Raw genomic sequence first — 13,424 nt, 5'->3', positions numbered from 1 at the left:
GTTGAACTCTCGGAGTCCATTAAACAAATGGGAGAACTTGGGGTGGGGAGAGCAGGGTGGGGGAAGGAGGGCGGTGTCTCGGCCCAAATGTTTTACATGGAGAACATCTGGGGAATATTGGTATTTGTGTGTACGGTACATCAGAGAGCAGCTTGGCTGGGTTCAGCTGGGATGTTTCGGGCCTGTGGTCGCTGGATTTGACAGTTTGGTTGTAAGGGAATGGTTCTTATGAAGTGTTGCCATAAAACGCTTGTCGATCCAGGAAGGGGTGTCCTTGTTTAGCTGCAGACTCAAGTTGTTCTGATTAGCACCGCGGCCAGATCGTCCAGGACTATTCAAACGTCCTGTGTCTAAGCTGCTTTCCTCGGGGCATAGTGCTGGGGGGTAAGGAAGTGTGCCCCTGCCAGGGATCCTTAGAGAGTTTCTGTGTCGCCTCGAGGGTCCCATAGATTGGTTGCTACATAAAAACGGGTGAAAGCAGGGTTGCCCCAAGAATCCTCCTACTTGGGTCGCAGCTTGAATGAGGTCTTTAGGAACCACGGGTGTGTGTGTGTGTGTGTGTGTGTGTGTGTGTGTGTGTGTGTGTGTGTGTAGGGTTCCTTTTCTAAGTGTCACTTTTCCCTCTCCTGCAGAACCAGGGAGAGTAAATGAAAGGGGGCTGCATTGTGTCTAGGGGAGGAGCTTAGAATCTGTTGTTGCATCTGGGTAAGTTGTTGGGTTTAGTAGCTGTGGTGCTGGACTAGGTTGATGGCAGTGGGTGGATGGGCGAGACAGGAATCTTTCTTATTTTGATGGTGGGGGGGATGTTGGGCTACAGTTGGCAGCCCTCTCGGACCACTTGGCTACTTCTGTCTCTGTGCTTAGGGGTCATTCTTAGTGGTGCTAGGGGGAACCAGACAGTGCCAGGAATCGAATGGGGTTGGCCACCTGTAAAGCAAGCACTTAACCCCCTGGACTAGCTCCCTGGTGCCAAAAGGAATCATTCTTTTTTACTTTATTTTATTGAATCACTGTGAGACAGTTACAAGCTTTCATATTTGGGTTACAATCACACAATGACCAAACACCTATCCCTCTACCAGTGCACGTTCCCCACCACCTGATCAAACACCCATCCCTCCATCAGTGCACGTTCCCCACCAACAATATCCCCAGTATACACCCCCCTTTCTCACTCTCCCCCTGACTCCATGGCAGGTAATATTCCCCATACTCTCTCTCTACTTTGGGGCATCATGGCTTGCAACATAGACACGAAGAGGTCATCATGTTTGGTCCATTATCTACTTTCGGCACACATCTCCCATCCCAACTGGTTCCTCCAGCCATCATTCTCTTAGTGATCCCTTCTCTATTCCATCTGCCTTCTCCCCTCTGCTCATGAAGCAGGCTTCCAGCTATGGGGCAGTCCTCCTGGCCCTTGTATCTACTGTCCTTGGGTGTCAGCCTCATGTGATGTTACTCTATACTCAACAAATGAGTGCAGTCCTTCTATGTCTGTCCCTCTAAAAGGAATCATTCTTATAAAAACATTCCCACACTCCCCAGTTCAACTCCGCTGTCCCGGAAACACGTGCTGTGGGGCCAGAGTCTCTCTTGGCCCGGGTGGCAGGTGTACAAGGGCCGTCGTGGTTCCTGCTCTGGTCTCTTTGCCGCCTTGCACGGCTCTCGCTCTTGTGAGATTCGGGGCTGACTGTGAAGTAGGCGGCACGGACGGTGGCCTGCAGAGGCAGGGCAGTCCACATTCATTTCCTTTCCGCTCTGGACGACAGATGCCCAGTGGAGGCGCGAGCAGAGACGGTGTCTCTCCCGGGATCACAGGCGGCCACCTGCTCTCTGTGTCCCCCGACGGGCCTCCCCTCATGTCCGCACATGCTCCCGTGCTGCTTCCTCTTCCCTTAACCGCCCTAGCCCAAGCCGCATGACCTCGTTTCACCTGTCACCTCCTGATAGACCCTCTCTCCCAGCGGAGCCATAGGGAGGATGGGGGCAGAGGGTGACAATGGTGGCCAGAGCTTCACCAGATGAACTGGGGTGTGGTCACGATTTATCAATAACAACATGTTCCATGAAAATAATAATAACCCTCATCTGATCGCACGGCGTGGACCTGCCTTGGCAGGGCAGCTGCCCAGTCTTGATGTACCTTTGACCAGGTGAGTCAAAATGATCCTCCTAAACCTCTGCTGAGCTCCCAAACTGTGGTCAGCACCCCCCATACCCAACTCTGTGTGGTTAGTCAGTCCCCTCCTTTACCCTGGAGATGCCTCCCTCTTGAGTCGATAACACAGAGCTGATGGTTATACTCCACCATCATAGAGTCTTTTATTTTTATTTCCTTTTGAGTCACACCCGGCGATGCACAGGGATTACTCCTGGCTCTGCACTCAGGAATGACTCCTGGTGGTGCTCAGGGGTCCATATGGGATGCTGGGGATCGAACTCAGGTCGGCCGCGTGCAAGGCAAATGCCCTACCCACTGGGCTATCGCTCCAGCTCTGATCACAGAGTCTGGAAATCATTTTCCCTGGGGCTGGAGAGGTTAGTATAGTGGGTAGGACACGTACCTTGCACACGGTTGAGCGTGCTGGTGATTCTGGAGGCTGGAAGCAGTCTGCCGCGGGGTAGGGGGGTGGGCTGCGGGGGGGAGGGGCTGGCCTAGGCAGGCTGTCTGGCTCAGGGTCCTCCTTCTCTGTCGCTGGAGGTGCAGGTGTGACAAGCCCCCCTGGCGCGGTGGCGGCGGTAATTAGCCGGCTGACAAGCCTGCAGATGGATTCTGCAGCGGGGCTGGGGAGCGGGGCCCTGTCTGTCCCGCTCTGGGCGAGAGACAATGAGGGTCTGCCTTGCAGCACAGGAGCTGCCGCATGATGAATGAGCTGCCCAGGGGGACCGCTTGCAGCCCGGCTACGGTTTCTCCCCTGTCTGCTCCTCGCCACACATTCTAATGGCCCAAAATCAGTTTTCTGAGAGGAAGATGCTAGCAGCCCACCCATACCTCCCAAGCCTCTTTCTTTGCACTTCATCTGTAAAATCATCCGGGGCTAAAGCAGAAAAGAAAACGGACCGCCGTGTCTCTTACCGTCCTGACCCCACCTCGCTGGCCCCCTGGTTCTGTTGCTCTGGGTCAGCGCAGACTCTGTGAATGCATTTCCTTTCCTCTCGGGAAACACAGTCCGTGTGCTGGGTCTTTTGTCTTCCTGGGTCATTGTTCCTGAGGTCAGTGGCTCAGTAGCGGGCCGAAGTCAGGAGCTGAAAGCCGTGTTTTCAGCGCGTAAAGAAATCTGGGATTAAAAACCTCCCGGGCAACCCCTTCGTGTGTGCTCTCCAGGCGGGCTTCAGAAACGGGATCAAGATTCGAACTGAAAGCTGAAAGCGGGGTCCCTGGCATGGCGGGGTGAGGACAACTCCCCCGTCACCCCCACTTCGCCCCACCGTGAAACGCCTCCTTCCGGGGGGCTGCTCCCTGCTGAGTGTCTACTGCTCCCCGTCTCCGTGTCATTAATAACGCACCCCTGCAGTGTCGGGGGGAGGGGGGATTCTCCCGCATCGCATCAACTCAGCGCCTCGGGCAGCTGATTCGACTCCCATCTTTGTTGATTGGACCCGGTTCCAGGTTCAGGGCTCAGAATCAGAATCCTGGGCCCAGGAGAGAGACTCGGGGCTCCCTCCCACAGAGCACTGCTGCAGTTGGCTGCATGAACGTGACCTGCACTCTCGCTGGAATTCGGGGCCTGGAGCGAGGGCCCGGCTGCCCCTGTTCGGGTCTCTGATGCCTTTACTCTGGGCCTGTCAGTATGGTGGTGCAATGCTAGGGCTGGCCATGCCGTGCGGGGATTACGTGGACCGTCTAGTGGCGCCCCGTGGACCATGTGATACCGAGCTCACACCTGCCACTCTTTCCCCAGCCCCACGCAAGGTTGCGTGCCTTCCCCTTGGTGACCCCTGCCCCCGAAAGGTCACTCACCGCCATGACCCCACTTCCACCTTGCAGGAGGGAGTCACGCCTTCCTCCTTGGCAGACCAGGACGCTCGGCCTGTGGCACTTGCCTCAGCAAGGCTGGGCACGGAGGATGCCTGGCCTGATGACCAGCCCAGAGTGCTGATACCGGCGGTCTCCCGGCTGGGCTGGGAGGCAGAGACATCCAAGGTGCATGGCGCTCAGCTCCTCCACGGCCAGCTGCACACAGCCCCGTCACAGGTCGTGGACGCTGCTCACTGCTTAGAGATGGGTCTGAAGTCTCAGCCCTTCCTGCAGATCGTTTAGTGGCACTTCAGGGTTCTGGGGTGAGGGGGTGGGGGTGGGGGTGTTGGGATTCACGTTCAGAAGCAGGAAAGTCCCCAGATCCGCAGCTGCCCGGCTGCCCGGGTCCTGACTGATGGGTCAGCTTTGCGTTTCATTCTTGCTCAGTGCTGGGTCCGGCTGTGCTGTGGCCCCCCGTGCCCCCCGTCTTTTCAGTGAGGGGCCCGGGGTAGGGGGGGATTGGCCGAACCTAAGGGACCTCCCCCCCAGCATCAGTGAGGGGAGCCTCCTTACAGGCAGACTCTGAGGCTTTGGTGCTCACGTCCACGTCAGTGAAGGGCCTTCCGGGACAGGTAGCCTCGGAGGGAAGAGGGAGCCAGCTTGGCTGGCGTCTGCCCGGAGTCCTTCTGTCTGGCCTCACGCGGTGTGTGGTGGTCTTGGTGGGCCGAGGCTGCTCCACCTGGGCTGAGCTTTCGGGGGAGGGTGGGGCTGAGGGACCCGGGAGAGGCTCCCGCTCACCGCGTCCTTGGGAACAAATGCAGAACCTTTTCTCGCTCTGCCCGGGGGAAGCTCGGCTGTGCTCGGAGGAAGGGCCCAAGGCAGGAAGTCCTCTCCTGGATGGACCCTTGCCGAGCACTTACCCTGGGCCAGGATGTGTCCAAAGCTCTTCAACATTGAATCCTCCTGGGCACCCGGAGGCAGTTACTTCCCAGCTTGACAGAAGGCAGAGCACAGGGCGGTTAAGCAACCTGCCCCAGGTCACACAGCTATCGAGGGAGTTTCGGGTCAGACACATGCCGAACCGTGATGCCATTCCACAGGACCTGGGGCCTGGTTTATCTTTCCACGTTCTTGAAGCAGCCGCTCCTTGATAGGAGACAGAGGCGCCCTGGAGAGCTGGCCCTCCTCTCCCTAAGCAAGCCTTTCAACACGAGACAGCCATGCAGGGCCGTCTGGGCCAGGAGTGGGGTATGGGCACCCAGCCATGGCGAGGGAAGACAGAGACGAGAAGGAGGTGGAGAAGTGGCCTTTTCAGCCTTCAGGGTCAGGGAGGCTGACGGAGGGGCTGGTGGGGCCTGAGGGCCCCCCTCCCAAACAGGAAGTGCTCCAGGGACAAGTGCTCCTGTCTTCCCATGGTTTGTGTTGATCAGTGGCCCACGGCCAGTGCCATCACGTAGGGTGAGGCCCGTCTCGACCTTTGCGAATCAAACTGTGTTTCCTCTGTCGCCTGGGTGGCTGCTGAGTTCCAAGTGATTTCTAGCATTTGCCTCGTGATTCCCACCCCGCCTTTGGAAGAGGGGCCCCAGGATGTGCTGGCTGGCATTCCCAACAGAAGATTCATGGGAGGAAGTGTTTTGTGGGGCGCAGCCTCCGTGGCGGGGGGCATGGTGGGGTCCTTGTCTCCTTGGTACCCACTGGGGTTTTATTAGAATGTTCGCCCCGGGCTGGGGGTGTTGGCCGGGCACCACGGGGCCCTGGGCCCTTTGCTCCGTGTTTGGGGTGGTGAACAAGTGAACTTCCTTTCTCTGCCGCCACCCCCACAATGGGGCCCCTCTGCCCTGACCTGGGTGAAGAATTCAGCCCTATTGTCATTTGACATTGCTACAACCTCTCGGGGTTGGGGGGGGTGGCGAGTGCAGCCTAATTGAAGGGGTGGTTTCCAGCCTGGGCCCATCTCTAGTTCAGGGAGGAATGTAGGACTCGGTCCAGCTGCCACCCACATCCTCCAGGGCCCCCGTGCATAATCACTGTCTGCTCCCGCCCCTCCCCAGCTCTCGGCTCCCAGGCCCCGCGCAGATTAAATAAAGCCTTCCAGTCCTATCTCCGCCCGTGACGTCAGCGGGAAGCCTGAATGGGGCTCTCCCGAGGGCCCGGGGTCGCTCTGAGCCTGGCACCGGGGCGAAAGGGGGAGCGAGAAGCTGGGAACTCGTTCATCTCTGCAGCCGTGAGCTCCAGCACAGACCAGAGGGAGCGGGGGTGTGCTTCTGGGCGTCCGGCGTTTTCCGTGTGCCTCGATGGCCCACACTGGTGGGTGGATGTCAGAAGTCAAACCCGGAGCCCACTTTCTCTCACTCTTGGCCGTGGTACTGGACAGCGATGAGTCTTCGTCATTTTATATTTTGCTCCAGTGCACTGTTGCAGGCGCCTGATTCCCAGGTCTGGCCTCTCATCAACTAAGAATATCTGCCTCCCCGGCCCCCCTTCCCTCCCCGGCCCCCGCCTCCCTTATTCCGCTCCCTCTTTCCCTCTTTCCCTTTCTAGAGACCTGCCTGCCTGGGGCCCACGTGCTTTCTCAGGCCTGCCAGGTGCCAGGCACGGTGCGAATCAAGGCAGCCGCGAGTGGACTCCCCAGGAGTGTCATAGGGCGGCACCTGACCCACCTCCTGGCCATCGGGTTGGGCCCTGCCACGGGGAGATGCTGGGACCTGGAACCCCCTGTAGCGGGAGCCCCTCCGAGGTCCCAGCTCCTGGCATGATCAGAGACCTGGATGGGGTTTCTCGGGACCCCGAGGGGCGGAAGTGGTGAACGCTCACAGGTGTGGCGCTGTCCCCGGTTAGGGCGGCTGATAACTGGGAGGGGGGTGTCTCTGGACCCAGTGGGGGCTTTCTAACTCAGAGGGGTGGTCTGGTGGCGTTTCATCTAGGAAGGAGGGGGTGGGGGAGCAGGTGAGACACGAGATCCTTGGGGAACCAGTTTGGAGGGAACTAAACAGGCTTTAAACGGATTTCTTTATGGTTTGGGGGGGCCACACGTGGCGATGCTCAGGGCTTCCTCCTGGCTCTGCACCCAGGGACCACTCTTGGCAGTGCTTGGGGAAACCTAAGGGATGCTTGTCAAACCCAGGTCAGCCATGTGCAAGGCAGGTGTCCTACCCACTGGACTGTCGCTTCCCCCCGCGCCCCCAAGCAGGTTTTAGAGTGGGCAGCAAATTAGCCCTTAGGCTTCCTTGTTACCTTGGAAACTGTTCCGTGTCCCCCTCCCAGGGTGGAGGCCGATTAGATCCCCACTGACCTGTTGGTGTGCAAGTCGTTTTCCTTAGTGGGTGCCTGCTGTCGTCTGATGCCCCTTTGCTGATGGGCACCTTTGGGTAATTGCTCTGTGCCGGGGGGGCCCTGGCAACTCTCGGCAGTTTGGATTTGCAGAGGATCTGGGCGTAGCGCTCTGCAATCAACCTGGGCTCGCTGTCACGGCCTTTGTTCACCCCCCCGCCCCCACCCCCCGGAGTCATCTCCAGAGGAGTCTTTTTCCGCTCGCATCACATGCTGCGGAAGGTGCCTTGGTGCAGAGGGGAGATTCGGGAAGGATTTGGCGTCGGAGCCGTCATGTAAACACAGGAGAGGCCGGAGGCCGCTCTGGCTTCGAGCTTTGCAATCAGGCCTTTCCGAGCTGCTCCGCGCAGCAGCTGCCTGGTAGAGATGCTAATATCACTTACTCATGTTTAATCATCGATACCCTGTAAGTTGAGCTCCTCTCTTTTCTTTTTTCCAGAGGATCAGAATTCTTTGGGTAAATCAATCTGGTCGTGTTAAGCAGCCTCCACTTTATGAAAAACAAACCAACCTCCCCCCACTCCCCTCCCCGCCCCCCGCAGAAAAATCAACCCCAACACCCCACCCCCTCCAACCCCAGGCTCTTCAAACCCGATGTGTTCTGTTGCTGGGAGAAGGGTGTTTTTGCTATAAATGAGAGACGTGATGGGGTTATTTCAAATCTTTGTTTTGGTTATTGTCGGTTCTGCCAACAAGTAACATCTGTATTTATTTTCCAAACTCCCTCAATGGCTGATTTGCATCTGCTCCATTCCCCGAGTAACATTTCATTTCCTGACTTTATAGGTTGCTATAAAATCCATTCGTAAGGACAAAATTAAGGATGAACAAGACATGGTTCACATCAGACGAGAGATTGAGATCATGTCATCCCTCAACCATCCTCATATCATCAGTATTTACGAAGGTCAGTGATTCCTCCCTGTTTTCCCTCCCTCCCCACCCCCACCCCCCATATCAGTTACCATTCTGATACTATGGGATACTACCCTGCCAAGGTTTTTAGGTAATAGCCCTTCTGGATAGGAGCCAAATATGTTTCTTCATGATATAAAAATAGCCACTGTTATCGCTTATTCGGTTACCTTGAATGCAACTAGACACACGTAGGGGCACGCTCAGGTCAGGAAATAGCTCTGGTGGTGGCAGGGGAGGCAAAAGGTCCCCTTACCTGGGTGGTTGCTGGGCAGCCTGCCTCACCAGAAGCCAGTGTGTGGTTTCCGAAACACGGGCAGACTGGCTGGGTCACCAGGTGACAGTGGGTATGTTGTCGATGTCCCTTCCCAAAGCCCATGCTCCATGGTGATTGCATGAATTATTAAAAGTTCGGCTCTCTCAGGGCTGGAGTGATGGTCCAGTGGGGAGGGCGATTGCCTCAAACGCAGCGGACCCCGGTTCCAACCCTGGCTACCCTTATGGTCCCCTGAGCACTGCCAGGCATGATCCCTGAGAGCAGAGCCAGGGATAGTCCTTGATCGCCATTGGGTGTGGCTCCCAAACCAAAGAAACTGGCAAAAATGAGTTAGACTCTTTGAGTTAGAAATCCACTTTCAGCATTCTAGGAGAGGTGGAAAAAATAGAGGACTCCATAGTGTGGCAGATGCTTTGCAAATGGGATCCGATTCGAGTATAACTGGTGTGTGCAGCCACGCAGGGTGGGGGAAAACTTAATGAAAATCCTCCTGGTTCAACTCTTTGGTCTTTTATGGGAAGTCACGGGGTCTGTAAACTTCCCACAGCCTGTCTACCTGTCTGTCTGTCCTGGAAAAAAAAATCACATAAACATTACATAATGATGTGATTATGTAATGGCAGAAATGATTACAATTCAAAGGTAAAGTAAAATAAATAATTGTGCTGCTAGCTCCTTGTCTAATGACACTGCTTTCTTTTCAAAGCTATTTTTTTGCATCTACTTCTTTAGAAACGAAGGTAGCTTTTGAAAAACTATTTTCATTTGGGACATATGATAGAAGAGAGGAGAGAACAGCAGAGAGGAAAGGCAATCTTTTTTTTTACCTACTCAGACAAAGGAGGGTATGCGGGCTGTGCCAAAAAGTCTACTGTCCAGGAAAAAGAAAGGATTTACACACTTCATGTTGAGATCCAGGTGACCCCAGAGGGGCGTGCTCCTGTTTTTTTTTTTTTTAATCGTAAGTTAGATCATACTGCTTATGTTATTTTTTTTACCTTGATTCCACCACCCCCCAGGCCTTTCATGTCATTCATCTATTCCTATGTCATAAATGACCCCTGGGCAGGACATTTTAAAAGACTTTGTAGTATTCCATTTATAGGCATACAATCATTTATTAAATCTAATTATTGCGTCAAACAATAATTTCTGGTTATTATAAATAGGGCTTTAGTGACTCTCGGTATACATCAATTTTATGGTCATTTCTGACATTTTCTTACGAAAAGGACTTAGTCTTGGACTGAACTGGATAAAGTGATTTCTCCAGAATGTTTTGTAATATCTGGACAGACCAGAAAAATGAGCTATTTTTAATTTCTGGTATGATCACAGTAAGTTATATAGTAAGGGCCCGGGAGAAACCAGATGTTAACCCTAAAGTTTTTCTGATACTTGCAATTTTCCTCCTTCTGAGTTCCTGCTGATTTTTGCCATTTCCCCTCCTGCTGGTTCTATTTTTGCTTCTCATCTAGGAGTAAATGTTGGTAATATCTTATCTTTGATCTTGATTTTTTTTTTCTAAAGCTCATTTTTGGAACCCCTTCAGGGTAGGAATTTCAGGGAAATTTTCTCTCCTCTTGTCCCACGGACATCTCTTGCAAGACTTCTCAAAATGAGCTGTTTTGGGGGGCCGGGGTGGTAGTCCATAAGCCCGGAAGAGTCTGGAGCTCTACTGCCTCCAAACAGGAGCCAGTTAAATCGAAATATTTGCTGCCTCCGTGACCAGCCACGTTTCAAGCACCCATTCACTGCTGTAACGGACAGTGGAGAAACAGAACCTTCTCCTCTACGCAGGAGATCCCCGACCTCAGATGCATTGAAAAAACAAGACAGTGTGCACACACATCAACTATTTTGTGAGCCGTGTAGGACAGCTATTGTTTTTAGCCAGAAAATCCCTGGGGACTCCACAGAAGCCCCCTTTTCTTTGGGAATCCTCGGCGATCTTCAGTTTCTGTTCTGTTCTCTTTCCTTTCTCCCAAGGAAATTCTCTCTCTCCCACGGCCACTCTGTCACCGTGGAGGTAGGCAGTCCCCTCCCTGGCAAGGGGGAGGGGCAACAGAGCACCTAGGCATGGCTCCAGTTCTGCCCCCTCTCCCTGTGACCCCACCAACCCTCGGATGTGACCCTCAGAGCCCACTCTTAAGATGAGGGAGGGTATCTTGAGGGTGTCAAGGACTTGGGGGTCTGGACAAAGTGCCCGTACTTCTTGTTCCATTGGCTTCCCCTGACACGTCTTGGGGGTGGGCAGGTGGGAAACACCTCATGGGAAGTTTTGGAAGTGGAGGCTCTGGAAGGCTAGTCACTGGCTGGATTGGTTTGCTTAGGTCACCACCACTGTCTTGTCTCAGGGCTGGAGGTTACAAGTCCAAGGTCAAGGTGATGCCTGAATTGCTTTCCTCCAAGCTCTCTCTCTCTCCTGGACTTGTCCATGGCCACCTTCTCCCGCGTCTTCACACCTTCTCGCCTCTCTGTGAGTCAGGTGCAAGTTTCCCCTTTGGAATAGGGCCCTTCCTAATGACCTCATTTTAACTAAATTGCCACTTTCAGGCTACATCTCTAAAGATAGTCACCAGTCACAGCAGTGCAGGGGGGCCCTGGGCCTTTAACACAGAGGCTGTGGCCCGACAGTTCGGCCGATAACTCTGGTAACCCGGATCTCAGCCAGACCTGGATTCGGCATTTCTGGTCTTGCCTCTGCGTGGCTGGCTCTGCAGGACATCTCTGTGCCTCAGGCCTCCCCCTGCCCCCAGCCTCCTCCATGGCTCTCTGTCCTGGACGTGGGATTCACATCTGTTAGCCCGGACCCAGTCTCCCTGCTGCCCACGGGAGTGAAGGGAACCTTCTCTGGGAAGTTGACTGGCATTGTGACACGCCAATCCAGAGCCGTTTCTGAGGGCAGAAATGTACTTATGAGCTTATCATGAGGGAATCAGGAAGGTAGTTTGACAGTAGCTGAGTGAATTGAGATGTAGAACTTTATACATAACTTTCGGACAAAGCCTTTTCTGACTTAAAATATACACACTCACCTATACCTACATACACTCAACTATGCCTGTGCACACACAGGTAGACATACCAAACACATCCAGTACACATATGATACATAGTATATACATAGGCACATGAGCATGTATGCATATAACACAATATGTGCGTATGTGCGTGCCCAATACACACATCGGTATGCACAAGAAATATATATATATACATACATACATACATACATACATAACATACAGGTACACTGTATAATATGCATGTACACTCTATACCAGACATACATGCACACACATACGTGTACACACACACACACACACACACACAGTCCGAGAGGCACATACCCTGCTCTGCAGCTGCAGCGTAGCAGTAACCGTAACGGCAACAACCATTCTAAGCTCTGCGGTGCCAAACCCTGTCTGATCCACAACTTCCGGTTCTCTTGAGGGGACACTCTGCCTGACTCACAGGTGATGTGTGAGTGTCAGTTCCAGAAAAGAAGGTCAATCATTTATCACCTCTGTGCGTCCTGAGACTGAAGACAGGTTCTAGGAAAGTGGCTTTGGAGCTGAGGCCTCGGTGCAGGGCATTCCAGGCTGAGGGAAGAGCCTGTGCGGGTGCTCGGAGGGGGGACGCTGATGTGTGGGTAGATGTGACCGAGGCTCTGTGAGGCTGAGGGGGCCAGGTGAGCAGGAGGACGGCAGGAGAGAGGCGTTTGGAGAGGGCCAGCTCTCCTTGTCTTTGGCGAATGGAGAGGCTTTTGGATTTTTTGCAGCGCATGGGGGAAGCCGGTGACTTTGAGCAAGGAAGTGGCATTTCACAGTTTCCACTTCACAGTAGCGCTAAGAAGAGGGAGGCGCTGCTGTGTCTGTGCTCGGAGTCACACTTCCGACAGAGGCGTCGTTCACTCGGGGTACACTAGTCTACGGCAAGGAGAATTCAAGCTTGGAAGCTAAGGTACATTTTTCAAGGTCACACCAACGAATTAGTGGTGGCACTGAGAGTCGCTCGAATGGGGGTCGGGGGACCCTGTGCTCCTGACACTAAAACCAGGCCCTCTGGCGCTCCTGTGGTGATCCTTACCTAGACCCTGGCACCTAGGGAACCCCTGGTCTACACAGAGCTCCATCTCTTAATGAACTAGGCAGGGACACTACAGCCCAGCATTGTGGGTGTTCTTGAAAATATTTCTCAACGCTTCTCAGGAAGCTGTGTGGAACCCGGTTCTTACAGAACTTAGAGTTCTAGAACCCTCGAAATAGCAGGTCGTGAGCATGTCAGGTGTTTATATGTTATTCCCAACTATCTGCAGGCTTATAAAATCTGTGCTCCCCCACTGTTCCTCAGTCCATCTCACATACGATTCCTTTCAGATATTTCCTTCTCCAACCAGACGCCAGGGTTGATCTCCCATTGACCTATGGATAAAGAGTGATTAGCCGTTAAATTTCCCAACTCCTTGGAAACACAAACCATCACCAGCTTCTGAAGCTCAATCAGTAACAGAGGGGAGAAAGATGCCACCTACGGTTCGGATAAGAAGGGTAACCTAATCATGAGAGAAAAGGAAGAGGGACATCCCTGGCCCCGTCTCGTTGGAGATGGTCCCCTGGTTCCAGTCAAAGGAATTCCATCCTCTCGGCGGGAAGTAATTGACAGTCTGGGAAGAACAGCTGAAGAGGAAATGCCTGCCAGTTCTTTCCACGTGGGCGCTTTGGAGGGAAGAGATAAAAACAGCGTTTGACGGAGTTTCTGATTTCAGGACCAAGTTCAGACATCAAAGGCTTGTTCCCATCCCCATTTTCCCTTTGAAAGTCTAGGAGACCCAGTCTTCAAACCACGGGAATGAACATCTTGCTACACAATACTTTAGGGAACATTGACACCCCATCTGGTAGCAGTCTGAATATAAGAATGAAAAGGTGTTGTGTG

The 13,424-nt window shown here is 53.7% G+C and overlaps 1 protein-coding gene across 1 annotated transcript in view; it reads left to right on the top strand.

Annotated features, from left to right (window-relative positions):
• NUAK1 (NUAK family kinase 1) overlaps positions 1 to 13,424 on the top strand; it is a 67,695-nt gene that overhangs the window by 17,769 nt on the left and 36,502 nt on the right. Inside the window, exon 2 of the mRNA XM_012935272.2 lies at positions 8,078 to 8,198. Coding sequence (XP_012790726.2) covers positions 8,078 to 8,198 — 121 coding nt within the window. The remainder of the gene's footprint in view (positions 1 to 8,077; positions 8,199 to 13,424) is intronic.

The sequence above is a fragment of the Sorex araneus genome, chromosome 10 (genome assembly GCF_027595985.1).
Source record: "Sorex araneus isolate mSorAra2 chromosome 10, mSorAra2.pri, whole genome shotgun sequence".
In the NCBI taxonomy this organism is placed as follows: domain Eukaryota; kingdom Metazoa; phylum Chordata; class Mammalia; order Eulipotyphla; family Soricidae; genus Sorex; species Sorex araneus.
Note: the sequence above shows the minus strand (reverse complement) of the source record. Positions and strands in the feature narration are given on the sequence as shown.